This window comes from Pelobates fuscus, chromosome 7 (assembly GCF_036172605.1).
Source record: "Pelobates fuscus isolate aPelFus1 chromosome 7, aPelFus1.pri, whole genome shotgun sequence".
Classification (NCBI taxonomy): Eukaryota; Metazoa; Chordata; class Amphibia; order Anura; family Pelobatidae; genus Pelobates; species Pelobates fuscus.
This window is the reverse complement of record NC_086323.1, coordinates 140,572,728-140,600,708: the sequence shown is the minus strand read 5'-3', so window position 1 is coordinate 140,600,708 and position 27,981 is coordinate 140,572,728. Positions and strand designations below refer to the sequence as shown.

The following is a 27,981-nucleotide window of genomic DNA, read 5'->3' as shown; positions in this document are numbered from 1 at the left end:
ATTGTTGTATTGACCAGTGTTGGTCTGAATTTTGCAAAGGGGATTGGTGCAGCACAGTGTTTTGCAGCCATTAAATGAGGATTATAGTGCAGAGATCAGAGGATTAAGATCACAAGGATCCTAGGTAGGTTACTAGTTTATGGTCACTGTTCACTTGTATTTTGGGGTTGGTAAAGGAGGCCAAAAGTGTACATGTATATATATATGGATTTTGGGCCCTGGTCTAACCCTAAACCGCATGCAGCCACCTTATGGCTAGTCTAGCCATGGCAGTACCACTTACCGTCCTACTTTCTTACTAGTTTAGTAAATCCACTAGACATCAGCCCTGGAGTCTTGCAATATTACTGTCAACATCCACTGTCACTGGTGTAAAAGTACCATCTACGTGTGGATCCATTGTGCTGAGGGTAGAACATGACTTGAATTCAAGTGTAATCTACAAAAGCAACTTTCATTTTTTTTCTTTACAGTTTTTTTCTTCTCCACAGTTGTTTATCAATTTATGGGTGGAGAGCCACAATTTAAACAACTGCTAGATAAAATACATTGTGTTATAATAAACGTATATATGTGTTCTCGTTGTATAGGTACATGGGAGATGTGTCTGCAAACATAACACAAATGGACTGAACTGTGAAAAGTGTGACAACTTCTTTAATGATCTTCCCTGGAGACCGGCAGAAGGACGTAGCACAAACGCATGTAAAAGTGAGTTTAAAAAAAAAAAAAAGAAACTGTGGAAAATCCAGTAAAATTGTCTGGTATCTTGGCGTCACTTGATACTTTATCCTATGTCCCATTTTAACCACTTTCAACCTTATCCGATTCCAGTTGGTGACCACAAGCCTCTTTATCTCTTGCTCATAGCTGAACTAAATGTTGCAGGTACATTTCAGTACAGATAAATGCAAAAATTAAGAAAGGCTTGAAAAGAAGCATTTATATTGCAAAATTATATTACAAATGGGTGTTTCAAATGTCCCATGAGAGAACGTTGGTGACCTGTTTATTAACAGAAAAGTACAGATGCCTGGAGTTCACTTACTGCAGGAAAGGATTTACTTCAGTTATTATTTTTTATTATATTATTATTTATATAGCGGCAGCAAATTCTGTAGCGCTGTACAGTAAGGCCGATAAAGAAATTGAATGATTTGCAACTTTGTTTGGGGCGGGAGCCGGATATTCATGGCTATAAACGCTTGATCCAAGGAGAAATCTGATTGCCACTTTGGAGTTACGAATATTTCCCTTTTTTTTTTGCACCTTTGGAAACCAATTTAAATTGAGTTTATCGCCTCCTTTTTGGATCAACTTCAGCAAAAGTAACGTGTGAAGGGTTGAACTTGACACACGTGAGCTTTTTTTCTTTTAAGCCTATAGTATTGTGAAATTCCCATCATTCTCAATTAGCCAGCAACATGTGTTCTATTGTTTCCTATGTGCAATATCCAAGGTCTCCCTCAAAGAGTCCGTGGGTGTTTTTCAGTCATCCATAGATCAAACATAGTAAGGCTGGAGTCTGCATTTCTTGTGTTTCTGTAGAAGTATTGTTGATATCCATGTTTACTACTCAAAAGTTACTGAACAAATAAATAGGAGAGAGGCTGAATCTCTGAATATTGGAACACTATGAGATTAACTGTCTCCTTACATCAGAATGTTACTTAGCAGAATATTAATGTTGCACTTGGATCATTAAAGTTTCCAATTCATAGTGGTTCCTTTCTGAGTTGTGTTAGGAGTGCATAGGGTTAAAGGATACACAGGACTAAGGGTTATGGGGTATTAAGGTTTCCGGTGAGGGGGTAGCTAAACAACTGTAACTCTGATTATTCTTTCTCATCCAGACAAAGCATAGGTTGGTTTGGAAATTGCTTGGGAATTAATTACTTATCTGTTTCTGAGATTCAGTAATAGAAATAACTAGAGCAGTTTCTGAAAGAGAACAGCCCAGTGGCGAAAACCACATGGGATATTAACCCTTAAGGACACAACTTCTGGAATAAAAGGGAATCATGACGGAATATTTCCGTCATGTGTCCTTAAGGGGTTAACTCTCAAAAACAAGAAGAATTACCCACATAGAGAGTTTAAAACTCAATATAATTACTAAAGCCATGAGTATTTACTCTTTATTAATATACAACATCAGACAATTAACACACGGTGAACCAAAAATAATAGTGATAACAAAAATAACAGTCACACGTTTTTGTTATCAGTTTTTTTTTTTTATATCGTGGCTTTTCTTGCGGTATGTCCATATTACCCATCTAGTCCTTCTTGACTTTTAGGTCAGGCTTGGCATGTCCCTTTAGTTTTGCAATTTTTTGTTTCTGAGATTCTAGGCTTTATTATTTAGTATAATATAAAAATAAAGGTAATCCAGGAGCTTAAAAGTAGAATGTTAAAAATAAATAAATAGTACAGTAATACATTATCGAACAGATACTGTAAAATAGATCAATAAAAATATCAATACAAAATACAGAATAACGTCTGAAAAAATTCTTGCAAGATAACTAGAATACTAAAATTATCTAGCCTCAATCCTGTGTAGCAGCACTGTATGGAAATCTAGATGTGAAGTCCAGATAATAAATAAATCAGTCCAGGCATATAAGCAGATAAATATTGCACAGAGAGTAAATGATATGTCTCATAAAACACCTATGATCTGCTGGAAGATCAACAGCAGAATCAACTGAGGTGTTTATGAATTATTCTACTTTCATATAAAAAGGGAGGAAAGATACATATAAAAAGAAAAATAGAAATACAACCAGAGTAACATAAAAGATCTAGGCTGGTTAGTATGAAGAACTGACAGCCTAATAAACAGTCTTTCAGTCTGAGAGATCTGAGCTGGCTGTCAAAAAACTGCAACTGTAGTATCGAAAATAAAAATAAAAATTGATATACAAATAAAAATTGTGAATCATATAGATACTTTAGAATTGAATCCGTGTAACAAAAGGATGACTTGTAGATAATGATGGCTTTGAAAATAAAAATTGCTTTATTGTGAAAAGTCTGTATTAATAATAAAATCAACAAAATAATGCATCAAAAATATACTATCGAACTGTTCCAAGGTAGGAGAAAGTAAAAGGACCATATAACCTGTACAGTCCCTCTGGATGGTTGTGAATGATGGTATTTTCCTTCCAAATCAGTATTGCAGCAGCCGGTGAGGACGGCGTCCGCGTTCTTTGGTAGATCACCTCCGACCTCACATCGAGGGGTGAATGACCAGAGTGACGTCAGGCAACAGTTGTAGAATGTCGAGTCCTACTTTCTCCAACAGTTCTCTTCGTGTAGGTTACAGCCTTACGCGTTGTCATAGGGTGCAGCCCTATTTTCATCAGAGGCCTCTATATTTGTCTATTACCTTGGGATTTGGTGGAACCCCACTTTTTCCAGTCTCTGAGCTTTTATCTATTCACGCATTGTCCTATTCCCTCTTACTCAGTCTTTGATAGACATACTTTTTGGCTATCAGGACGCACTACTATCATTTATTATTTATTATGGCCAGTATGTTTTTTATTTATCTTCATTTCTACTTTTGATAAATATGGTAAATCTCAGCTGAACTAAATGAACTGGATTGCTCTTATTGGCATTTAGTAAGTAACACTTTATTTTTTTAGTTATGTTAAGTTGTTATGTGATGACTGTACTAAAAAAGTGGAAAATTCAATGCAGGGTCCCACATACACGATACTGGTGTAACTATGGCAAATGGACATTTTTAAACTGTAAGGATGAATCTGAGTTTCCCATTTAGAATTGCATTGTGTCCCACACGTTTTTTTTTCTCCCAGCCTTTTTGTGTCTAATTATTAAGTGTTACCAACCCTGTGTTTTTTAGAATGCAACTGTAACAATCATTCCCGAAAATGTCACTTTGACATGGCCGTATACCTGTCCACCAGAAACGTGAGTGGTGGAGTATGTGATGATTGCCAACACAATACGATGGGTCGGAACTGTGAGCAGTGCAAACCATTCTTTTATAAAGATCCAACCAAGGACATCCGAGACAGTACTGTTTGCAGAGGTGCGTAGTAAATACATTGTATGCACATGATGGCATTTTCACTCACTACTAAATATGTTCAACTATAACAGTTACCATTTATACTAAGGTTGCATTGTAAGTGACCACCCATGTCCCACCACATTTCATTAATGCTTTCTTCCTTTTTCTTTCATTCACTATCATTGCCTCATCCTTTGGACTTTAACTTTTCACCTTTACTATAGTATCTATGCATAGGGTTGCCAAGGATATTAAGGGATTCCTGCAAGACCTATTGGACAGATTTCTGCATCATGTCTTCAGGAACCATCAGTGGTCCAGGTTATAGTAATATCCTCTTTAAAACACAATTGGGTAATTTCTTAGTCCCAGATCAGTGGTGCTCTTTAAAGGCTAGTTTCAACAGCCCCGTTGTATTTTTTTCCCCCCCTTCATCTTAAATGATCTAGTACATGAATAAACAACATGTTTTACAAGGGTTAAAATCTTTCTTACTCTTGATAGAGTTTTGAGGTGTTTCCAGTTAAAATATAGTGATATCAATATAGTGATATAGAGACCTGACTCTTATGTGAAATATTTTTCCTGCAGCCTGCGACTGTGACCCAGATGGTTCCCTAGACGGAGGTCTATGTGACACCCAAGATGATCCAGTTTTGGGTCTTATTGCTGGCCAATGCCGGTGCAAAGATTTTGTGGAAGGGCCAAGGTGTGACAGGTGCAAGGCAGGATTCTTTGGACTGAGTGCAGACAACTTCCAAGGATGTCAAAGTAAGTCTCTTGTAATAACATGTATCAAAATAAAATGAAGAAAGCCATCCTCTGCATTTGCATCTGGATTTGAAAAGCAAAAGGGATTTTTCTCATGATGTTTTTTATACTGCTGTGTCACCTAGCCCCATATTTTTACTTTGCTCTAATTTTACCAAGCTGATTCTATGTAAACAATCTAGAAGTGATTCTATGTAAATCAAGAACAATGTAAAATGTAAAATCTGCTTAAGAATTCAGTAAGATACTCCAGCAATACTGGAGATTAGTAAACATATCCTGCATTATGAAGAGCAAGATTTAACATCAGGGACTGACATTGGGACAAAATAATTTTTGGGTGGAATGTAAAAACTAAGGACTGTTACTGTAAATTTGGAAGATGTTGCAGCAGGTGTAATAGCTGCTAACAGTGCTATTCGTTTTTAACGTTACGGTTATTTGAGTTATTTGTGTTGGTTTTATAACATTCATGACCATGAAGATACTGGGTTCTGATTATTCCATTTAAACCAGGATGTCTGTGTGACCGCAGAGGGACTGTGTCTGATGGTTCCCAGTGTGATCCAATCAGTGGAGACTGTTTCTGCAAACGCTTTGTAACTGGACGAAGTTGCAACCAATGCCTTGTGAGTATGGAGCATAGAGAAGCCCTGAACGTGTAATGTGCAACCAGACGTCCAATTTTCCACTACAGTATATTTTATTATACAGAGAGACGGAGAGGGAGAGAGAGGTGTGTGGTGTTATGAAATCTTTTTCTTGCTATCTGATAAACATTATGGGAGTGGAAAAATGGCACCTATCCAAATTAAATGTCCTCAAAGAGGGCATGATAGGGTCAGTGTAACCATTGATCCCTGTTTACTTTAATTATCAAGTCCTGTAGCCAACAGCCCGGTTTCGTTCTGTGTATACATGCACCTTGCGAGCTGTCACAGGAAATGCCATTTCCCAGTGTCTAAGGCGCATATCCTCCCGTGCATTCCAGACAGCAGCTGCTGGTAACTGTAACTGCACTTGCTATGCAAATGTAGGGAATTTTGCTGATGGCAAGCAGCTAACATCAAGCAAATTCCCCCCTCCCCAAATTTCAGATTGCTGTGCTTGTAATTTCAAGATTAAGCTAAGTGTGTGGTCTAGGCAAACTGAGAAATAGATGGACAATAATTTTGAAATGATAGGGTTTGGTGCCAAAGAGGAAAATGTATCACCAATCTGATTCGGCAAGAAACTAAATAACCATGCACAGAGATGTATGATAAGTCTTTACATTTCTCTCACACGTGCCCTGAACAACAGATTTTGTTTATAGAAGTCCATTTAATTTTGGAATCTACATTTAATTGTTCACTGATAATACTTAGATAATTGTTGCTCTCCATCTTTTAACCTCCATGGCTCCATCTTCTTCTCTTTGCATTTATCCTTCTTTTTATTCTTCCTATTGTCCTCTGGTGGTTATTTCTTCCTCTTTCCCTTTCAAATCCTGTACTGCCTGAGATTAGTGGGAGTTACACATCCAGGCAGCTATTTACAGCTGTCACCAAGAATTCAGTCCCTCTTGTGATACCAGTATTCGATCTCCGATAGATCTTCAAGCATATTACTTAATTAAAATGGGATGAATTAAGGACAGCAGCCACACACTCAGGAGTATCTCCCACCAATCTCAGATGGATTAACGCTAAATGTTATCATGCACAGATTCAGCGTAGGGACACTACAGTCAGCAAAGCCACTTTAGCTTAATTAGGCGGTTTTTGTGTATGGATCATAGATCATTGTCTATGCCTCTGAAGTTTCACTGTTCAATTCACTGTCATTTAGGAGATAAAACACTGTGTTTTATCCCCACAATTATTTTTCCTTTTTTTTATTTCTCTTCTCAACTGAACAATATATTTTTTTTGAAAACGTATGACTGTTTAGAAATGTACGGAATGTTTCTTATGATAATATTTTCTGCAGTTTAACATCCATACTGTGTCTTTGTTTATTGTGAAATATTACCTTCTAAGCATATGCACATTGTTTGGGAAGGAGAAAAATGGTTACATATAGTTACAGAGGCTGAAAAGAGACTTGCGTCCATCAAGTTCAGCCTTCCTCACATATATATTTTTGCTGTTGATCCAAAAGAAGGCAAAAAACCCAGTCTGAAGCACTTCCAAGTTTGCAACAAACTAGCAAAAAAATCCTTCTTGACCCCAAAATGGCAGTCAGATATCTCCTTGGCTCAAGCAGCTATTACTAATAACCACACTGATTAGAAATGATATCCCTGTATGTTATGTTTTTGGAAGTATTTATCCAATTGCTGTTTAAACATCTGTATAGACTCTGACAAAACCACCTTTTCAGGCAGAGAATTCCATATCCTTATTGCTCTTACTGTAAAAAAAACCCTTTCTTTGCCTTAAATGAAATCTCTTTCAGCCTAAATGCATGACCTTGTGTCCTATGTATAGCCCTGTTTATGAAGATTTCCAGATAAAGGTTTGTACTGGCCCCTGTTTAAACATCTGTATGGACTCTGATAAAACCACCTCTTCATGCACATATTTTTCCATATCCCTATAGTTCTTACTGTAAAAAAAAAACTTTTCTTTGCCTTAGATGAAATCTCTTTTCTTCTAGCCTAAATGCGTGACCTCCTGTCCTATGTATAGCCCTGTTTATGAATAGATTTCCAGATAAAGGTCTATACTGGCCCCGAATATATTTGTATAATGTTATCATATCCCCTCTGAGGCGCTGTTTTTCCAAACTAAAGAGATTTAAATTTTTTTAACCTTTCTTCGTAACTAAAATGCTCCATTCTTTTTTATCAATTTTGTAGCTCGTCTCTGCACTTTTTCTAGTGCCATGATATCCTTCTTTAGAATAGGTGCCCAAAATTGCACAGCATATCAAGGTGTGGTCTTACCTGCGATTTATAAAGAGGCAAAATTATATTTTCATCCCGAGAAATTATGCCCCTATTTATACATGACAAAACCTTACTGGCCTTTGCAACTGCAGATTGACATTGCATATTGCTGCCTAATTTGTTGTCTACAGCAATTTCCAAATCATTCTCATGTGTGTGTTTGGTTACCCCTAATTCACTACCACCTAGGGTGTACGTTGCTTGTGCATTCTTGACCCAGAAGTGCATAACATTAAATTTCATCTGCCATTTTAGCGCCCAGCCCCCCAATCTATCTAAATCCCTCTGCAGCAAAGCAATATCCTGCTCACATTTTATTACTTTTCAAAGTTTTGTGTCAACTGCAAACACTAAAATGTGGCTTTCAATGCCTATTTCAAGATCATTAATATGATCATTAATATGTTAAATAGATGCGGTCCCAAAACAAAACCCAGAGGGACACCACTTATCACTTTTGCCCAGCTTGAAAATTTACTATTAATGACAAATGTTCTACTCTATCCTTAAGCCAATGTTCTACCCAAAAACAAGAATATTCATCTAGACCGATTTCTTTTAGTTTGAAGACTAACCTATTGTGAGTAACAGTATCAAATGTCTTGGCCAAATCCAAGTAGATCACATCCACTGGCCAAAACACCAAATGCCTTTGTAGCGGATAATAAATTAGTAAATATTTTTGTGTGTATTTGTTAGTTTATGTCTGTGTGCATGTGTATGTGTCTGTAACTGCATTCATGTATATCTATGTTTGTGGTGCAAACTGTGACAATTTTTAACTCTATCATTGCCCCTGCGTATAAGCTATTCTTTTCTATTTTTTAGCCAGAATACTGGGCTCTCAGCAATGACCTCCATGGATGCCGGGCCTGTGACTGTGATATTGGGGGAGCATGGGATAACCAGTAAGTAAGAAAACAGATTATTTCTATTGGATCAGACATATCATGTATAAAAGTAATGCAAAAAAAAAAATTTGGTCTGTATCCATGGATAAAGACATTACCACCAACAAACAGAACCAAGTGTGTAAAAAGGAAAACGAAACATAATATAAATGTGAGTTCCACTGAACAAAATTATAGACGCAACACTTTTGCCCCCTATTTTTCATGAGCTGAACTCAAAGGTCTAAGACTTTTTCTATGTACACAAAAGGCCTATTTCTCTCAAATATTGGTCACAAATCTGTCTAAATCTGTGTTAGTGAGCACTTCTCCTTTGCCGAGATAATCCATCCACCTCACAGGTGTGGCATATCAAGATGCTGATAAGACAACATCATTATTGCACAGGTGTGCCTTAGGCTGGCCACAATAAAAGGCCACTTTAAAATGTGCAGTTTTATCACACAGCACAATGTCACAGATGTCGCAAGTTTTGAGGGAACATGCAATTGGCATGCTGACTAGAGGAATGCCCACCAGAGCTGTTGCCTGTAAATTGAATGTTAATCTCTCTACCATAAGCCTTCTCCAGAGGCGTTTCAGAGAATTTGGCAGTACATCCAACTGGCCTCACAACTGCAGACCACGTGTAACTACACCAGCCCATGACCTCCACATCCAGCATTTTCACCTCCAAGATCGTCTGAGACCAGCCACCCAGACAGCTGCTGCAACAATCGGTTTGCATAACTAAAGAATTTCCGCACAAACTGTCAGAAACCGTCTCAGGGAAGCTCATCTGTATGCTTTCGTCCTCATCAGAGTCTTGACCTGACTGCAGTTTGTCGCCGTAACCGACTTGAGCAGGCAAATGTTAACATTCTATGGCATCTGGCACTTTGGAGAGGTGTTCTCTTCACGGATGAATCCTGGTTTTACTGTACAGGGCAGATGGCACACAGCGTGTATGGCGTTGTGTTGGTGAGCAGTTTGCTGATGTCAACGTTGTGGATCGTGTAGCCCATGGTGGGGTTATGGTAAGGGCAGGCGTATGTTATGGACAACGAGCATGGGTGCATTTTATTGATGGCATATTGAATGCACAGAGATACTGTGATGAGATCTGGAGGCCCATTGTTGTGCCATTCATCCACGACCATCACCTCATGTTGCAGCATTATAATGCACAGCCCAATGTTGCAAGGATCTGTACACAATTCCTGGAAACTGAAAACATCCCAGTTCATACTCAACTGACATGTCACCCATTGAGCATGTTTGAGAGGCTATGGATATGACAACGTGTTCCAGGTCCTGCCAATATCCAGCAACTTCGCACAGCCATTGAAGAGGAGTGGACCAACGTTCCACAGGCCACAATCAACAGCCTGATCAACTGTATACGAAGAAGATGTGTTGCATTGTGTGGTTTTCGTACACCCTGGATCCCTCCAATACAGTAAAACTGCACATCTTAGAGTGGCCTTTTATTGTGGTCAGCCTAAGGCACAGCTGTGTAATAATCATGCTGTCTAATCAGCATCTTGATCTGCCACACCTGTGAGGTGGATGGATTATCTCGGCAAAGGAGAAGTGCTCACTAACACAGATTTAGACAGATTTGTGAACAATATTTGAGAAAAATAGGCCTTTTGTGTACAAAGAAAAAGTCTTAGATCGTTGAGTTCAGCTCATAAAAAATGGTGAGGGAAGTGTTGCGTTTAAAATTTTGTTCAGTGTATGTAAAGTGGATTCGTCTCGCTTAGTTGTAATTGCATCATAAAATTTCTCTCATTATTTTGTCTACATGTGGTTATTTTTTCTTAACATGTCTTTTATTCAAGTTATTGTTGATTAAATTTATAGCTAGTTAAAATTATTGACTCCCCTTCCTGATAGCACTGAACATGTTCAATGGATATCGCTACTGTACTATATAACCTGATTGATTAACATCATCAAGGAATCCAAGACTCAAGACACATAATGGAAGAGCTTCCACAATAGTAGCCAATACACATTGCAGCGGAGTTACAAATACACATTTGATATTATATAGTGAGGTCAAAAGAGGACAGATAAAATGCCAAATAAAAAGAAAAAAAATTACGTTATCTATGACCATTTGTCCATCCATCAGCTGTGCTAGTGAGACTGGGCAGTGCCGTTGCCGAAGTCATATGGCCGGAAGACAATGTAATCTGGTGAAATCTGGCTATTACCGCATCAACTTGGATCATTATACCTACGAAGCGGAGCTGGCTTTGCACAGGCAGGTGAGAACAATATTAACGTTCATTAAACTATTGCACATAGGATGCTAGAAGCAGTCAAATAGAAAGCTTATTAAATTCAAAACCAGTCAAGAAGGTTTATCTGGATGTAGTGACTTTTGTACTAATGCTAAATATTCAAATGGTTATTGTTATTAATTATGTTGTAATATCATGTCATCACAATTGACTTTACACTCCTTGATGGAGGACTTCCACATCTACTGGAAAAACAAGCTAAAATTCTGCAATGTAAGAATGACTTGGGTAACTTTTGATTCCACCTTCCTGCTTATAAGTCCGAGTTTAAATTCTCTTTCCATTGTTTTTATTGCACAGGGATGCTCTGTATCAGAAAGGGAACGTCCTCTTGGCCGTCCTGCCACCTGGACTGGTCCTGGTTTCGCTCTTGTTCCTGAAGGAGGGGTTCTAGAATTCCAAATCAGCAATGTCCCCTATTCTATGGAATATGACTTGTTGATACGTTATGAACCCAAGGTAAATAAAGAGAATACAAGAAAAAGGGTAACAAATCAAGGAATGTGAGATCACAGTTCTGTTGACATATTGAAAATTGATGGGTTACTCCAAACAAAAATGGAAACTTAAAAAAAAAACAAAAAAAAACTTACTTTAATTTCAGCGCTGAGCTGAAGTTCTCCCATGAGCCTAATCCTCCTCAAATGGATGTCAGGAGAGGACAGGCTGATGGAAGAACATGAGGTGCACGTAGGGGGAGGGAGGGGGCTGTGCCACCATTGTATGCCTGTCACCAGCATGTTGCATGTGGTGACCTCAGATTCCAAAATGCACAGAATTGTTCTCAGCTGGTTAGTCATGCTGCCGGAAATGGAGTTACACGTCCAGCAGCAGAGAGGTTAAACTCAGTATGTGTAATGTTTCATAGTGAAACTTCAGGCACCATGACTTCCTCAAGTTACTGAAGTAGTCATAATGCTTGGAGTAACCCTTTACATGCAGCAAAGGGAGGGAACATTTATGGAAAAAAGAAAATTAGAAATAACTAGTACATTTCTGAAATGGAACAGGAACATAACAGCTATTTTGGTTTTGACAGCTTCCCAACAGGTGGGAACAGGTGAAGATATCTGTGATTAGACCAGGGCCGATTCCATCCAGTAGTCCTTGTGGTAACACCATCCCATCTGATGATCTGATGACTGCATCCCTGCCTCCTGGTTCAAGGTGGGAAATTGTCTTCTGTCTGTGATGTGCCTAGATATTCTGTATTGTTATAAAAAGATTGTAATGAATATGTGAAAAAAAAATGCAATCAATCACGGTTTGCTTCATCACATGTGTGTATATTTCTTACAGGCACGTGGCCATGGTTCAACCAATCTGCTTGGAACGTGGAGTCAGTTACACCATCCGCTTGGACTTCACCAGATATAGTTTTCGAGAGCAGATATTGGGAGCCAGTATACTTATTGATTCGGTGAGAAATCAGTTTCTATTGTACTAGTCTAAAATGTGTATGTACATATTATTATTAATATTTATTACTATTATTATTATTGCCATTTATATAGTGCCAACAGATTCCGTAGCGCTTTACAATATTATGAGAGGGGGGATTTTCCTATAAATAGGACAATTACAAGAAAACTTACAGGAACGATCCCTAGGTAACCAGACCGCTACTTCCCTTCCTTCAGCCGATCAGGAACTCTTACATGGTTAGGGGACTTGGCTCTATGTGCTCCCAAGTAGGGACGGCACTCAGTCCTGGAAGCTCTTAGTCCTTACAAGGATTTTCCCCGGTCCTTACATTGACTGTAACTGATATGAATCTCTGTGTTGGTCATACCATAGTCAAACTTTTTAGCAGCCACTGATAGCACTGAGAAGCCATCAAAACAGATCCTGTGGTAATAATTACTCTGCTTACTGGATAGGAATTTATGGAAACATTGCTATTCAGTAAGTGGAATGCTTACATTGAATAGAACATTCTGGGGCACTTAGCTGAGAGTGGGTGAGTTGGAAAGTTTAACGCATATTATTGACCAAATGGTATATTTCCTGTAATATTCGGTTTGTCTCCTCACAGATAGTGTTGATTCCCCGCTACTCCTCCTTGGAAATGTTCATAGGGGGAGATCCTGCATCTATTCATCGCAAAGAAACCTTTGAGCGCTATCATTGCCATAGCAACAGTGTCAGTGTTTTGAAATCCCCTACCACTGAAGTGTGCTCAAGCTTGATCACAAGCATGTCAGCTATCATTCATGATGGAGCACTTTGTAAGTCATGGGCAAATGAAAAGTATTTATGCTATTTCAATTTTTTTTGTTTTTGTTTTTTATATTAGACCAAGTATGTCTTGTATACTAATTCGCATGGAAATGGGTTATCACTGAGTATTAACTAGACTAAAGTATTAAAGGAACACTACAGGGCCAGGAACACAAACATGTATTCCTGACCGTGTAGTGTTTGAAGGATCACTATAGTGTCAGGAAAACAAACTCGTTTTCCTGACACTATATAACCCTTAGGTCCCCACTATCCTCAGGGCCCCCTCCCGCTGGGCTGAAGGGTTTAAAACCCCTTCAGCTACTTACTTTAATCCAGCGCAAGGGTTCCCTCTGCGCTGGTGACCTCTCCTTCCACTCCGACGTCAGCTCCCGAGTGGAGCCGAATGCACATTTCTCAATGCTTTCCTATGGACGTTATGCACGCTGAATGCGACTTTCGCATTCAGCGTCGCAGAAGCGCCTCTGGCGGTGTTCAGGAAGACAGCCATTAAAGGCTGGATTACCATGCAATGTAAACATAGCAGTTTATCTGAAACAGCTCTGTTTACATGTAAAGGGTTAAAACCTGAGGGACCTGCCACCCAGACCACTTCATTGAGCTAAAGTGGTCTGGGTGACTATAGTGGTCCTTTAACCCACCATTTAGGTGGCTTGCCCCCTCCCTCAGCCCCCTTAAAAGTTAATAAAACTCACTTTATTTTCAGCGCCGCGCAGGTCTGCTGGCGCTAGCTCCGCCCCCTTGGTGACATTATCAGAATTGCTGATTTGTAGCCAATCCAATGCTTTCCATGGGGAAAGCATTGGAGTTGCTAAAAACCGGCAAGGGGGCGGGGCCAAACACAGTTTTGGCCAATCAGCACCTCCTCATACAGATGCATTGAATCAATGCATCTCTATGAGGAAAATTCAGAGTACCCATGCAGAGCGTAGAGACACTGAGTGGCAGTGCTGCCTACTGTTCAGCAATGAGCCAGGAAGCACCTCCAGTGGCCATCTGAGGAGTGATCTGTCCCTAGGGGCAATGTAAACACTGCCTCTTCTCTGAAAAGGCAGTGTTTGCATGAAAATGCCTGAAGGCAATGATTATACTCAGCAGAACAACTACATTAAGATGTAGTTGTTCTGGTGACTATAGTGTCCCTTTAAGCCTGTATGTTAATTTCCTTATATTTTAATAAATTAAATTTTTGGACAGAATAAAATGGGAACTACAGAGATTTCTCTCCATCAAAGTATCCCACTTTAATACACCAGATCCCCATATTCAAATTAAATAAAATGCAATGTATGGGCAATACTGCAGGACCTTTTAACATCTTGATACACAAAGATAGATGAACAGATGGATGCTCGGGTAAGGCAGGTAAGGATTAAAAGGTTCTGTATTCTTTATACAATCAATAGAAAAGAGTAAAAAAGTGCAAAATCTCAAAACTGCAACTACAGTAAAATGAGGAAAGCAACCAACAGCAAAGCATTACATTTTGCTTGACGCATTTCACGCCACACCTAGTGCTTACTCATAAGCAATGCTCGAATCATGTTGTCTTGGTTTGTGTAGACAAGGTTCTACAGTCCCAGAGATTGCATGCAGCTGGATAAAGTGAAGAATAAGAAGGACATTTAAATGACTGTCTGCAATTGTATTAAACTGATGGAGAGAGATGGTAAGGTAGAACCCTAAAAGGTTACTCCACTTTGATTTTCTACTTCCGCTATTCTACCTGTAAATCTCTTAGTGTATATTTCTCTAGGTACCACCTCCTCATTTTGTACCCAAATAACCTTTCAAAATGCCATAAATTTACATGGAATCCAGTGGCAGGTCAAGTTCTCTCCAACAGTTTCCACTCCTTCTCTGTCATCAATGCAATGTCATCGTCATCCAAGTCACAGTCCAATCAAATGCTTCTCATAGGAATACATTGATAAACCATGGATGCAAGTGCAGAGGAGGGGAAGAAGGGAGAGAATGTGGGCTGACCAAAGGGACTAGAAAGGGGTGTGGAGTAGGAGAGGGATAACAGTAGTGGGTACACTTATTAAGTACTATGAGGGTTTTGAGGGCTGGCATTAGAGAGGGAGGGGAAAAATTAGAATTTAGGCTTTTACTTGTAACACATAGACACAAGCACACATAGTCCTATAAGCTTCTACTTTCAGGCACACTCACTCACACACACACTTTCAGGCACACTCACAGCACTGCCTGCATGTGAAGCTGATTACGTCCAGCGCCATCGCACAACATGTGCCTACGAAGGGTGTACTTTTTGCACAGTCACAAGTGCTGGAGGTGCAACTAGACCCCAGCAAAAAAACTGCAGATTTCTCTTTGTAGGCATAAAGCTAAAAAAGCTGCACATAGAGATTGCTTGCTTCACTACCACTTCTAGAAGCAGAAGAGGTCATGGAGGTTGGAGTAGCCCTTTAACCCCGCAGATACGACTCCCAAGTTGATCATTGGTTAGTATAGCAATAGATAAATTAGGTACATGAGAAACCATAGTTAGTTACTTAAAACCATTTTCGAGATAAATTGATCAATTAAGCAAATGTATCTAAATTGTCAATTGAAACAATGCCATGATCCAATAAAAAAAAACATATTTTATTGCACTTCCTCTTATTCAGCTGCCTGCAGTATCCTTAATAGTAGAATCTCCTTTTACGTAATTAAGACAGCACTGTTCTAGCATTGCTGACGAGTAAGAATTTGATGTGGTGCAAACCTCATCTTCCATAATGTACTACTTCGCTGTTGGTTGATTGTTCCATTCTACTATTTCTGCGGTTTTGACATTTTTGCACTTTTTGTTTACTTAATTGAATAAATTAAATGTTTGGTGCCATCAAGTTAACAATTCTAATAGTGCTCCGAGTTACGGACAGATAAGAAAGAATGATATTTATGTGTTGATATTGGTCTTTTTTGTTCTTTCCCAAGGCTGCACAGTGTACAAAAATGCATACAGTGCCATCTAGTGTTAACATGGGCGAGCTACCACTGTTAGTACTAGTTCATATTGTATGAAAAAAACAGGAATTGTCACATGTGCAAAAAAAAAATACAATTAGAAGTAAAATGTTTTTAAGCTGCAGATGATATGCTTAAAAATATGTATGTGTATGTGTATTAATTGTGTCTTTTATGAAATGTCTCACTTAAAACTGATTGAAAATGTATGTACTTATAATATTTTATATTTATATAAATATATATATAAAATGCAGTTTATATACTAATCCCACTTGTCTCTAGCTTGTAGCTGTGACCCTCAAGGATCGTTGAGCTCAGAATGTGACCCTAATGGTGGACAGTGTCAGTGTAAAGCTAATGTTATTGGACAACACTGTGACAAATGTGCACCTGGAACCTACGGCTTTGGGCCAGCTGGATGCAAAGGTAGTCAATGTGGTAACGAGGTCAGGGGAAAAATTCATAGTGTTTTATTTATTTCATGAACTCATTAAAAAAAAAAAAGTTGTCATCAATTTGTATTCCAATATTTCTCCTGTCTGGCAGATCAGTCTCTTTCCATTGCTATCCCCATCTCTTGGGTCTGTTTGAGATATATGTTCTTATACCCCACTTCTCCGACCTGAAAATTCTTTATTCTATCACCCTACCAAGAGAAGGTTCTGTCTGTCTCTTCTGCCTGGTGTTTCAGTTTCATCTTACTCCAAATTGCTTCTTCCTGGTAGTTCTATTGCCTATCATCCCCCATCCTATCTTTTACACCTTTCATGCCTTGTTTTTCTACAAAGACACTCTAATGAACTTTTAAATACAATTAATTTCCACTGACCCATCAATGAGAACTTATGTGATCTTGATTACCTTGCTTCAGCCTGTGAATGCAGCGCAGAAGGCTCCACACACAATTTCTGTGATCAGTACAATGGACAGTGCCCTTGCCGCCCTGGAGCTTTTGGACCCCGATGTGACCGCTGTCAACCTGGACACTGGGGCTTCCCAAACTGCCGTCAGTGTCAGTGCAACGGCCATTCTGAAGAGTGCGATCAGAGGACAGGGACATGTCTAAACTGTCGTGATCACTCCGCTGGAGATAGATGTGAAAGGTATTTTTGGGGACTGTTACTTTCTCAACCAAAAGTGTTCACGGATAAACATTTCTGAGCAATGACGTTATCATTGTTTCTAGTAAGAGGCCACAAACTTCAATTGGCTAGTTTTCTACGATTAGTTCCCCATAAAATTGTAAAGGAAAAGTGAGGGTATTGTGATTGACATGCATCACTTGACATTTTTCATTTTTTTTTAACCCCTTAAGGACCAAACTTCTGGAATAAAAGGGAATCATGACATGTCGCACATGTCATGTGTCCTTAAGGGGTTAAACCAGCAAGCAAACTTACACCAGCAAGCAAACACTTTAATAGTAATATGCAAACCAAAATAAAGCAATAAAAACTTTGAAAAGTAATGTGCTTATAAAACTTGGTCAGATTGCATTGCTGAGCACGCCTCTCCGCTAGGGGTGTTTCTTCAGCCTCCCTCCTATCTACCCATCTCAGTTTCAGACCAGTCCACTAATGACCGAAACAGGGCATCATTGTGCAAAAGGGTGAAGGAGTCCACGCCTCCACCAGAAATACCCTTTAAAATGGTGGGCAGACATTTTACACTTATTGCTTATATCACTTTTAATTTGACCTGTAAGTCATGTATACAAATAGTAACATTTGATTCCCTATATTAAAGATAAATCACATAAATTGTATTTATTAAACAAAATGTATTCTTCTTTCTAGGAGAGTGCAGTCAATATTAAATGCCTAGAAAAGACTTATCACATCATATGTCATCAGATGATTTATCAAGGTTTAAGTTTAAACATTCCACACTTTGTCTAGGTGTATTGCTGGGTTTTTTGGAAATCCCCTCCTTGGTTCTGGAGATCACTGTCGGCCTTGCCCTTGCCCTGAGGGACCCAACACTGGAAGGCATTTTGCAGTTTCCTGCCACCAAGATCCTCGTTCAAGACAGGTGATTTGCAACTGTAACCAAGGCTACACAGGTAAGGCTGTGCTAGGCATTTAAGATATTATGCTATCAATGCAATAGAGATAACTCCCACATGCATATATTCCGGAAAATTAATGCTAATTATGACAGAAAAGAGTCTAATGAATGCATTTTACAGAAATGATTTTGTTATACATTACGTTAGAATTGAAGAATGGGTTCACATATTTTGCAGATTTTCAGACTTTTACAGAATTATATATCTCTGGATGTACCAGAGGAAATCCAATGTGAACCATCTATCACGTTTCTAAGTTTTGACACGTGGGGTTTTATTCACTAAATTCCAAATTGTAGTAATTTAAAATCAGCATGGCAAAATTAAGACTAAAATAGTCGAGCTGTAACTATAGCTGGTTGGATTAATCTTTCTGCACAATCTAGCTTGGTCTAAATGTTTCCATTCATATTTTAATTTGCTTTACTTAGGAGTTTTCAGTACAAAATAATATAAGTAGTACAGCAGAAGACATGTGACCAGTTAGAGTGCATTGACATTGCAAAATTCTTTAAAGGGACTCTCTTAGTAAGGTGTTGAACTGTTTTTTGAATGGTTTAACAAATAAGTTGCTCCCCAAGCACCTGTCCCTTCTCCCTTCTGAACTGAGCAGAGATGGACTGAGAATCATTAATTGCAAGCTGACACTGTCTCCTACTAGAGTAATGCTTCAAAAATGTATATCTGATTTTGAAGTAGAACCCATGATGGATGGCCAGTGATATGCTGAAAGTGTTAGCCTATGCTCAAAAACTTTGACTGCTGCTCGAACAAATGTTTGCAGGGCAGTTCCAGTGAGCAAGTTGGATTGGAACCTGGGGAACTCCCCTTTAATGTTAAACATTTAACCAAAAGGTAAGAATTTTGCGGGGGACTCTAGGCACCATAACCACTTATTTGACACGAAGTGGTTATAGTGCACTGAGTATAATTGTATTTAACTACTATTAAAAAATTTGCAAGTGACAACTCCCATTTAATCTTAGTTCCAAAATTATAACTATAACCCTAAACCCTAACTGTACAGTCAAAAACAAATATAGCTTGAAAATAAATCCCTTAAAGCAATTAGGTGTCAGCTAAGCACTCAACCTAACCTTTACATCATTAATGCTGTAACTCGAACCCTACTCTAAACAGATTAGCATCCATGAAGATGTATCCTTAAATTTAGGATCAGATATATGAATCAAAATATCCAGTTATATGGCGCCATCATTGCAGCACCGGGCCATCTCATTCCCAGTTTTATGAAGGCTACCTTTCAGCTGCTCCTGCTTTACAAATACTCACAGCATCATCATACACGACACTGTGTTCCATTACACTTTATCCACTGATGATGTTATCAGATTGAATGTAACAACCCATAACATCTGAAGATTGTTGGACCTGTTTGACATGTTTTTTTGATAATGCTCTGGATGTGCTGTGCAGTTTCTTTTATAATTTGTTTTCTCAGGATTGGTAAAGAGGTCACCAGGGGTTCGGCGTGAGTAAATGGTTTCTAGACCTCTGTACCACCCCATGCATGGCTTCACCCCACTCCTAAAATGTCATGTATCTAAGCAGCCAATAGGTTCTTGAGTAAGTGGTTGTATGTTTGGCCAAAAGAATTATGATTGGATTCAAATTTTGCCTCCCTGCCAGATGTATATAAGAACCGAAAAGTGGCCTGGAGTCTAACATCTTCAGACTTGTCTCTTCAATATTCTTCTTGTTCTAATTCAGTTGTCCATTTACATACACACTTATATTGCTCTTATTTTTACTTTTATGGGTCAGCAATGTAACAGGTTGGTATATTTAAAAATGTAGGGTTAGCAACATGAATCAAAGCTCGGAAAGACCATTAGACCATTGACTTAAAATTGTGGCTGCATTTTATGTTCATGCAACTGTTACTAATGTAAATTGAGAGCTTGGTAATTTCCTCACTTCACTATGCATCATTGTGTTCCTCACGGAAGCTCACAGTGTGGTGTGCAGTAATGCTGGGCTAATTATTATACTAAGGGTGTTTCATTTAAGAGAATTCGAGCACATGAAAAGCAAATTATTGGTACTGATATTAAGAAGTTGATCCGATGGATGTTGATGGAGTGTATCATCGAAAAAATCGATAACACGTACATTGGTTAGTGAGAAATGGGTTAATAAACTCAAATGTATTTGTGCCAGTTCTTGATTTTATTTCACACAAAGGACCAATGTGTCGATACGGCCCTGGCGTCTCTGTTACTGAAGGCGCAACAGTTCAGGCTTAATATTGTCTGTACGTACTTGCATTACTCGAGCTTTGAGTCTCTTTATCCACCGGCAATGCAGGATATACTGCCCTGGTATCTTCAGCTACTACAGGATATTCTATCTATCTAGTCTTCTTGCAAGGGCTCTGATGTGTCACAACCACTTATCTGAACAAAAAAATAAATTTTGTGATTGCATGTGTGCTGGTGGTACCAAATTTTTTTAAACATTTAGACCAGTGTGGGCTGCCATGCTATGAAATTCATGCATGGTACATAAAATATTAGCAGGAGACAAACTATGGTGTATACAGTATCTCACATTTTTGTAAATTTTATTTTATATCTTTTCATGTGACAACACTGAAGAAATGACACTCTGCTACAATGTAAAGTAGTAAGTGTATGGCCTGTATAACAGTTCTAAATTTTCAGTCCCCTCAAAATAACTCAACACACACCCATTAATGTCTAAACAGTTGGCAACACAAGTGAGTACACCCTAAGTGGAAATGTCCGAATTGGGCCCAAAGTGTCAATATTTTGCATGGTCACCATTATTTTCCAGCCCTCCTTAACCCTCATGGGCATGGAGTTCACTAGAGCTTCACAGGTGTCCACTGGAGTCCTCTTCCTCTCCTCCATGACGATATGAGGATGCCCCACAGATGCTCAGTAGGGTTTAAGTCTGGAGACATGCTTGGCCAGTCCATCACCTTTACCTTCAGTTTCTTTAGCAAGGCAGTGGTCATCTTGGAGGTGTGTTTGGGGTCGTTATCATGTTGGAATACTGCCCTGCGGCCCAGTCTTCGAAGGGAGGGGATCATGCTCTGCTTCAATATGTCACAGTACATGTTGGCATTCATGGCTCCCTCAATGAACTGTAGCTTTCCAGTGCCGGCAGCACTCATGCAGACCATGACACTCCCACCACCATGCTTGACTGTAGGCAAGACACACTTGTCTTTGTACTCCTCACCTGGTTGCAGCCACACATACTTGACACCATCTGAACCAAATAAGTTTATATTGGTCTCATCGTACCACAGGACATGGTTCTAGTAATCCATGTCCTTAGCCTGCTTGTCTTCAGCAAACTGTTTGCGGGCTTTCTGGTGCATCATCTTTAGAAGAGGCTTCCTTCTGGGATTTCAGCCATGCAGACCAATTTGATGCAGTGTGTGGTGTATGGTCTGAGCACTGACAGGCTGACCCCCCACCCCTTCAACCTCTGCAGCAATGCTGGCAGCACTCATACATTTCCTAAAGACAACCAAATGACCCTATAGTGCCAGGAAAATGGGTTTATTTTCCTGGCACTATAGTGCTCCTTTAATGTGTACATTGAAGACTCGGTCTTGGCTTTAGAAAGGCATTTAAGAGATAGAAACGGAGTGTTAAAAAGATTTCTGTGAAGAAATTGGTTTTCAGTAGTTTTTGAAGGCTCTGTGAGGAGGTTTGAATTTTGATGTGAGAGTTTAAGCATCCTGGAGATAAGACAGGAAGGGAGTAACCCAATTTGTAAATGGAAGAAGAGGTCATGTTGTGTGGATGTGTAACACAAGGTAGGAGTGACTGTCAATCAGAGTATTTAGAGATAACGGGTGAGTAATACCAGAAGGCAGTAGAATAAATATATTCTGCATATTCTGAGTCAGTAAAAAACTGGAATATTGCATGGGATGTTAGAACACTGGGGCCCTGACAGTGGGCCTGTTGCCTTGTGTGGTTTTAGTTTAGATTGGTGAGGAGTCAGAGCATCTCATGAAATACTCCACAATTCTTTATTTTCAATTGTCTATTCAGAATAGAAATTGTAAACACATTACAAAAGAATTGCAAATTTTAGGGCCAAATAGCTGAGATGGAAAAATGGGTACGTTTGGAGACTTTTGACTTGCATATTGTGGGTTACAATTTGCAAATTCCATGTCAATAGCACAGAATTCCTGGTTTAGTTAATAAAGTTACTCAAACATTGTAACCACAACAGCCAGGTTTTGCACATGTTTGCACTCTTACCTGGGTCCCCTCCAGACGCCGAGCCTCCTAACATGTCTACTGAATGACATCCTTTCTTGTCTTTAATTCAATGGCTGAGAGCGTCAGTGGGGCACTCTTAACCAATGAATGACTCTTGATATTAGTCATTCCTATATTCTTGCTCGGGTTACACCTCCAGCAGCATGATTAAATATATCTGGATGTGCCACATTTCATAGTGAAACATTGCACATTTAATGAAACACTGCACATATAGACTCCAAGCACCATGACCACTTCAGTGGTTATGGAGCTTGGAGTATCCCTTTAACATAGTAATATAGTTAACTAGTTTGAAAAAAAACCACCAAGATCATGGAAGGTGTAATCATTCCAAATACCTTTGTAAGTAATTTTTTTTTTTAAATAAATCTATAAATATATATTTAAAAAGCCCCCATACATCCTCAGTTTCTAAAGACAGCTCTTCAAATTAGGTTCATATATTGATTTTGATAAAGGGACAGTGTGAAACCATTAGTTAGGATGCATATTTGTGATGCAGTTTTCCTGTTAGAGCCATACAGTCCTCATTACTCCCCATTTTAGGAAGTGGTCCTGATAGCAATCACTGCTTGCAAAGAACTGCAAAACCCAAGAACATCTTACTATTCTTAACCCCTTAAGGACCAAACTTCTGGAATAAAAGGGAATCATTACATGTCACACATGTCATGTGTCCTTAAGTGGTTAAAGGAAGAACACAGAACTATGTTCTCTTCTCATATTGTTGTAGTCCCTGGCCACTGGAGACCATTGTGAATGAGTAGCAAGTAACACTAGACTCTGTTCTCCAGGATCTCGCTGTGATGAGTGTGCTCCAGGGTTCTATGGGAATCCATTCCAGATTGGTGGTCGATGTCTTCCTTGCCAGTGTAACAACAACATTGATATGACGGATGCTAGTTCTTGTGACCGCCGCTCTGGAAAATGTCTCAAGTGCAAGTATCACACAGAAGGAACATTTTGTGAGCATTGCCGGAGTGGCTACTATGGAGACGCATCAAAACGCAATTGCAGAAGTAAGTGACATAACCCTATATCTCGAACACAGTTAAAATCAGGAACACAACATTTATATACTTTTTACGACTGAAACGCGGCTTTGTTATCACAAAGGGACTATTTTTTTAAATGCATTTTTCCTTCGCTTCATAAAAAGCAGAGCTACTTGCTAATACCACTAGTGATGACTAAAGGTAAAAATGCTGTTTCTATGTAGGATCTCACATTGTCTTAGATCCTCCATGGACAACAGTGTTGTACTTTCAGGCATGCGTGAGAGTACATCATTGATATTGCCTCCTGGCAGATGAAGTGCCAGAAGCTGACGAGGACTTTGCATAAAAAGAATGGTGGTGGCACATCTGCCTCACTACTTGGGCAAACTTGTGGAGGATATCTGAGGTATATCAAAAGCTTGATTGAGTGAGCATTGATTACATACAACCACCAACCATACCTCAGTACGCACAGTACAACTTCCCCTGTATATGCAAACATGTATAGGGGAGGATCCACCACAAATTGGTGTATTCACTCAACTAAAAATTTACAAGCAAAAAGTATTTTTTAAAAAAAAATTATTACAGATTAGAAAAAACAAATGGGAACCCAGAGATATGAGGATTTGCATTCTCTTTTCACAAAACAAAAATGAAAAGAATACTTAGAAGTGTCTCCCATTAGCAAATTTTCAAAGCTTATACAAAGCCCAAATATTACATCAACAAAAAAAAAATATATATATATTTTAAAGGGACACTGTTGGCACCCAGACCACTTCAGCTCGTTGGGAGTTTGCACCCAGACCACTTCATCACTCTAAACCCTGCAGTGGTAATTATTGCAGTTTTTTATAAACTTATGTAATTGAAACAGACTTTTGGTCCATTATCTGACGCTAGACACGCTCTGCATGAGGACTTCCAGCGTCAGATTTTCCCCCATAGGAGAGCATTGAATAATGCTTTCCTATGAAGAGATCCTAATGCGAGCGCGGGCATTGCCGCACAAGCGCATTTGGTCTCCCCCGCCGGCGGATGTCAGCAGGGGAGGAGGGTGGGTGGAGCTGAGCCAGCGCAGAGGGACATCGGCGCTTGACCGAGGTAAGTGACTGCTGGAGGGGGCCTTGACAGAGGGGAAATCAATAGTGCCAGGAAAACGAGTTTGTTTTCCTGGCACTATAGAATCCCTTTAATGATAATGATAACTGTTATTAGTTTGTGGGGTCAAAAGAATAATATTCTGGAACCCCTGAGATATTAGATTAACATGATATTTTCTTAAAGGGGCTGTGTGCACATTATAGCCACTACAGCTCAGTTTAGTTATTATGCAGTTGAGAATCTACTAGCAGCATTCCAACGTTTTTGCCAACCCATATGGGAGAAGCTTACATAAATCTGGATTATTACCGGGCCGGCATCTAGAAGTAGTCCATGTTCAGCAGACTTGATAATGTGAAATGTACACTCGCATATTACCAAAGTCAATTCCATCCAGCATAGACTGCAATGATACACTGAAAGTGCTGGGCTAAAATGCTCCCAAGGATGGGCACAGCACAGATATATTTCATCATCTCTTTTTTAAATTTGTTTTAGTGTTTAGCTAGTCAGACTGTATTTTACTAAGATATGATGTGCCATCTCTAATTCATAGTTAAAATAACGTTTACATTTTTATAGACATTTGATTTACCCTGCTCACAGTTTTTTAACAGCGTGATTTAATTTTTAATACAGTTTTTTGGAGATTGCCAGCTTTCATATATAAATACTATTCGGTGTACAGCTTTCTCGGCCTCTGATGCTGTCTGTTGCAGATCCACCACATGTCTGTATCACAGTGGACATCAAAGTAATACCCACTGTTGAATTATGGCTTTCACTTTGACACCCACATTTCTTCACTTGTTTAGCTAATGGGCATATAGATTATTTCTTGAGTCCAAAGTGAGACAATACACAAGGATTAAACAGCATTAGAGGTCACATGGGGGAGATAAGGACGTGCAGTTCAGAATCAAAATCAGTAAAGAGAAAGAGAATCACATTTGGCTATTTTTACCCCTCACGTTTTTGTTTAAATTGTTATTTTATTGTTATTTTATTTAATATACAAAAACAGAAATTGCAGACAGTCGGTTTATTGTGCATACTGCCTTGTTGAAGAACTTCTGGCACACGTTGGGGTCACTTGTAATTGCACTAAATGACTATGTGTCTGTGCTGTATTCTTTGTGACCCTCCTTGTATTTTGGTCGCTAACTGCCGGCATGCTTAAATAAATAAATACATTTTTATTTATTTTTAATTCCGTAAAGAGAACATGCTTCCAGTAGTTAGCTCTGAACTAACCAGTTCAAATCTCAGGGCAGGTGGCAATCCAAGACAAGGTCGAACTGCAAGGAAACAATTCTGAAATAACCAAGGGATTCTTTATTCCTACACAACATATCCCAATTCTTTCAACTTCAAGTTATTTTCAGGTGTGCTATATAATTCTGCTGTTGAGATAGAAATAATCACACCCAATCACTGCTTTGCATTTCAGAATGTACTTGTAACTCCTTGGGAACAGATCAGAGTCAGTGTCCGACTCAAGATGACTGTGTGTGTAACAGGAACAATGGTCAGTGCCAGTGCTTACCTAATGTCAAGGGTCAAAGCTGTGACCGCTGCAGTCCTAACTATTGGAACTTGGCCAGTGGTAAAGGTTGTGCCCCCTGCAACTGTGACCCCAACAACTCCTTCAGTCTTGCTTGTAATGAGGTAAGCCACATACCTCTGCCTTGTTTACTCAATAGCATTCATCTTATCATGCCAGTGCCTGGCTGGATATACACAATATTGGGCCAAGGCTGTCCTCCTTCTCCTGGACAACATGGTCTAAATGGTTGATTGTGTGTATGGCCTAGAGTAGGGATATGTAACTCTGACCTCTCAGATTAGTGGCCTTCAACTCTCAGAATTCTCTGAATGCAACAGATGTCCAAAGAATCATGGGGTAGTTGTAGTTCACCAACATGTAGGGGCAGAGAGCGATATGCCTGCTCTAGAGCATTCACATGCACAAATGTACAGCACTGTGCATGCAGAATTCAGAGCTAGCTGTTATCATGTATGGCAGGACAAGCCTGGTATACCCCCTTTAAATGCTATATCATCCACCTCCCACAATGCATGTCTGTATCTTAAAAAGCTAAAGGATACTTGTTTATTAGGTACAAAACTATAGAATTTGTATGCTAGATTGGGCAGGGGCCCTCCTAGTCCTGTTAATAGTTTCTCTTTTATTTGCTGTTATATCCCCACATTAAAATTGTAAAATACTGTGAAAATATTGGTACTATAAAAAACGCCAACAATAATAATACATTTTTAACGGAACCTTATATGGCCATTTGTAGGCCCCCTGAACTGACATGATTTCAATGAGACAGTCGTAATTTGTGGGTCCTATCCTGACTACCAGGGAACTATTCCCAATAAGGATAGAGCAAGTGCATCGTTAGAGGCACTCGCGCAATGTTCAGGGAACAAGAACCCTGCAAAGAGCCCTAAAACTGTGCTCCTTGCATGGTCTGCCTTCAGTGTGCTGGTTTTAGATGATTCACAGGCAGGCTGGCATTTATTAACACCTGGCATTTTGGCAGAGACAGTAATGTGATCCCTTCAAAGGCCCGCCCCTATACCTCCCTCCAACCGGTGTCCCACTTCTCAGATTGCTGGAGTTAGGAGACATGCATGTTCAGGGCATGTAAACAAAAGTTTGCAGTTCTGTTTTCACTTTTTTGTTGTTGTTGTTTTTTTAGTTTACAGGGAAATGTCAGTGCCGACCTGGATTTGGTGGACCTATGTGTACGGACTGCCAGGAGAATTATTGGGGAAACCCTAATGTTCAATGCAGAGGTAGCTATTGTCAAAATGCTTCCTTACTTTTAAAAATTGTTATGATTCTCCTCTTTTGTCAAGTATCTAAATTCAAATTGGCTTATGTTCATAAAAAAAAATCAAAAAAAAAAATCAATGTTTAAAAATGTGTATGCAGAGACCTACTTTTCACACATTTGTCAGCACAATGCATTCAGAAAGTGTCTTTCCTTATAAAGACCTTGATTTAATATTTTTGGATACATTTTTCAAATGACCTAATATTTTTGGATACACTTTTCAAATTATTTAATATTTTTTAAAAAATATTTTAAGATTTTTGATATATTAATTTATGATATATTTCTAACATTTTGAAAAAAATATTTTAAAAATGCATTTACAAATATTAAATCATATGATTAATAATAATTAATAAATATAATGAATAATTAAGGTTATCAATATAATGTAATAATATACTTTTAAATTTTAAAGTGGGGCCATAAAGTCATGTTGATAATGACAAGTGCCCATTAAAGTGAGATAAAAAGTTTTATACTTA

General features: G+C 38.9%; 1 protein-coding gene across 1 annotated transcript in view; it reads left to right on the top strand.

Moving 5' to 3' along the window:
* Window positions 1-27,981, top strand: part of LAMB2 (laminin subunit beta 2) — a 101,093-nt gene that overhangs the window by 59,529 nt on the left and 13,583 nt on the right. The window contains exons 9-24 of the mRNA XM_063426712.1: window positions 591-711; window positions 3,881-4,069; window positions 4,643-4,822; window positions 5,339-5,451; window positions 8,583-8,662; window positions 10,785-10,920; window positions 11,257-11,415; window positions 11,996-12,123; window positions 12,256-12,376; window positions 12,992-13,184; window positions 16,462-16,605; window positions 17,051-17,282; window positions 18,078-18,241; window positions 23,337-23,561; window positions 26,098-26,315; window positions 27,359-27,455. Coding sequence (XP_063282782.1) covers window positions 591-711; window positions 3,881-4,069; window positions 4,643-4,822; window positions 5,339-5,451; window positions 8,583-8,662; window positions 10,785-10,920; window positions 11,257-11,415; window positions 11,996-12,123; window positions 12,256-12,376; window positions 12,992-13,184; window positions 16,462-16,605; window positions 17,051-17,282; window positions 18,078-18,241; window positions 23,337-23,561; window positions 26,098-26,315; window positions 27,359-27,455 — 2,500 coding nt within the window. The remainder of the gene's footprint in view (window positions 1-590; window positions 712-3,880; window positions 4,070-4,642; window positions 4,823-5,338; window positions 5,452-8,582; window positions 8,663-10,784; window positions 10,921-11,256; window positions 11,416-11,995; window positions 12,124-12,255; window positions 12,377-12,991; window positions 13,185-16,461; window positions 16,606-17,050; window positions 17,283-18,077; window positions 18,242-23,336; window positions 23,562-26,097; window positions 26,316-27,358; window positions 27,456-27,981) is intronic.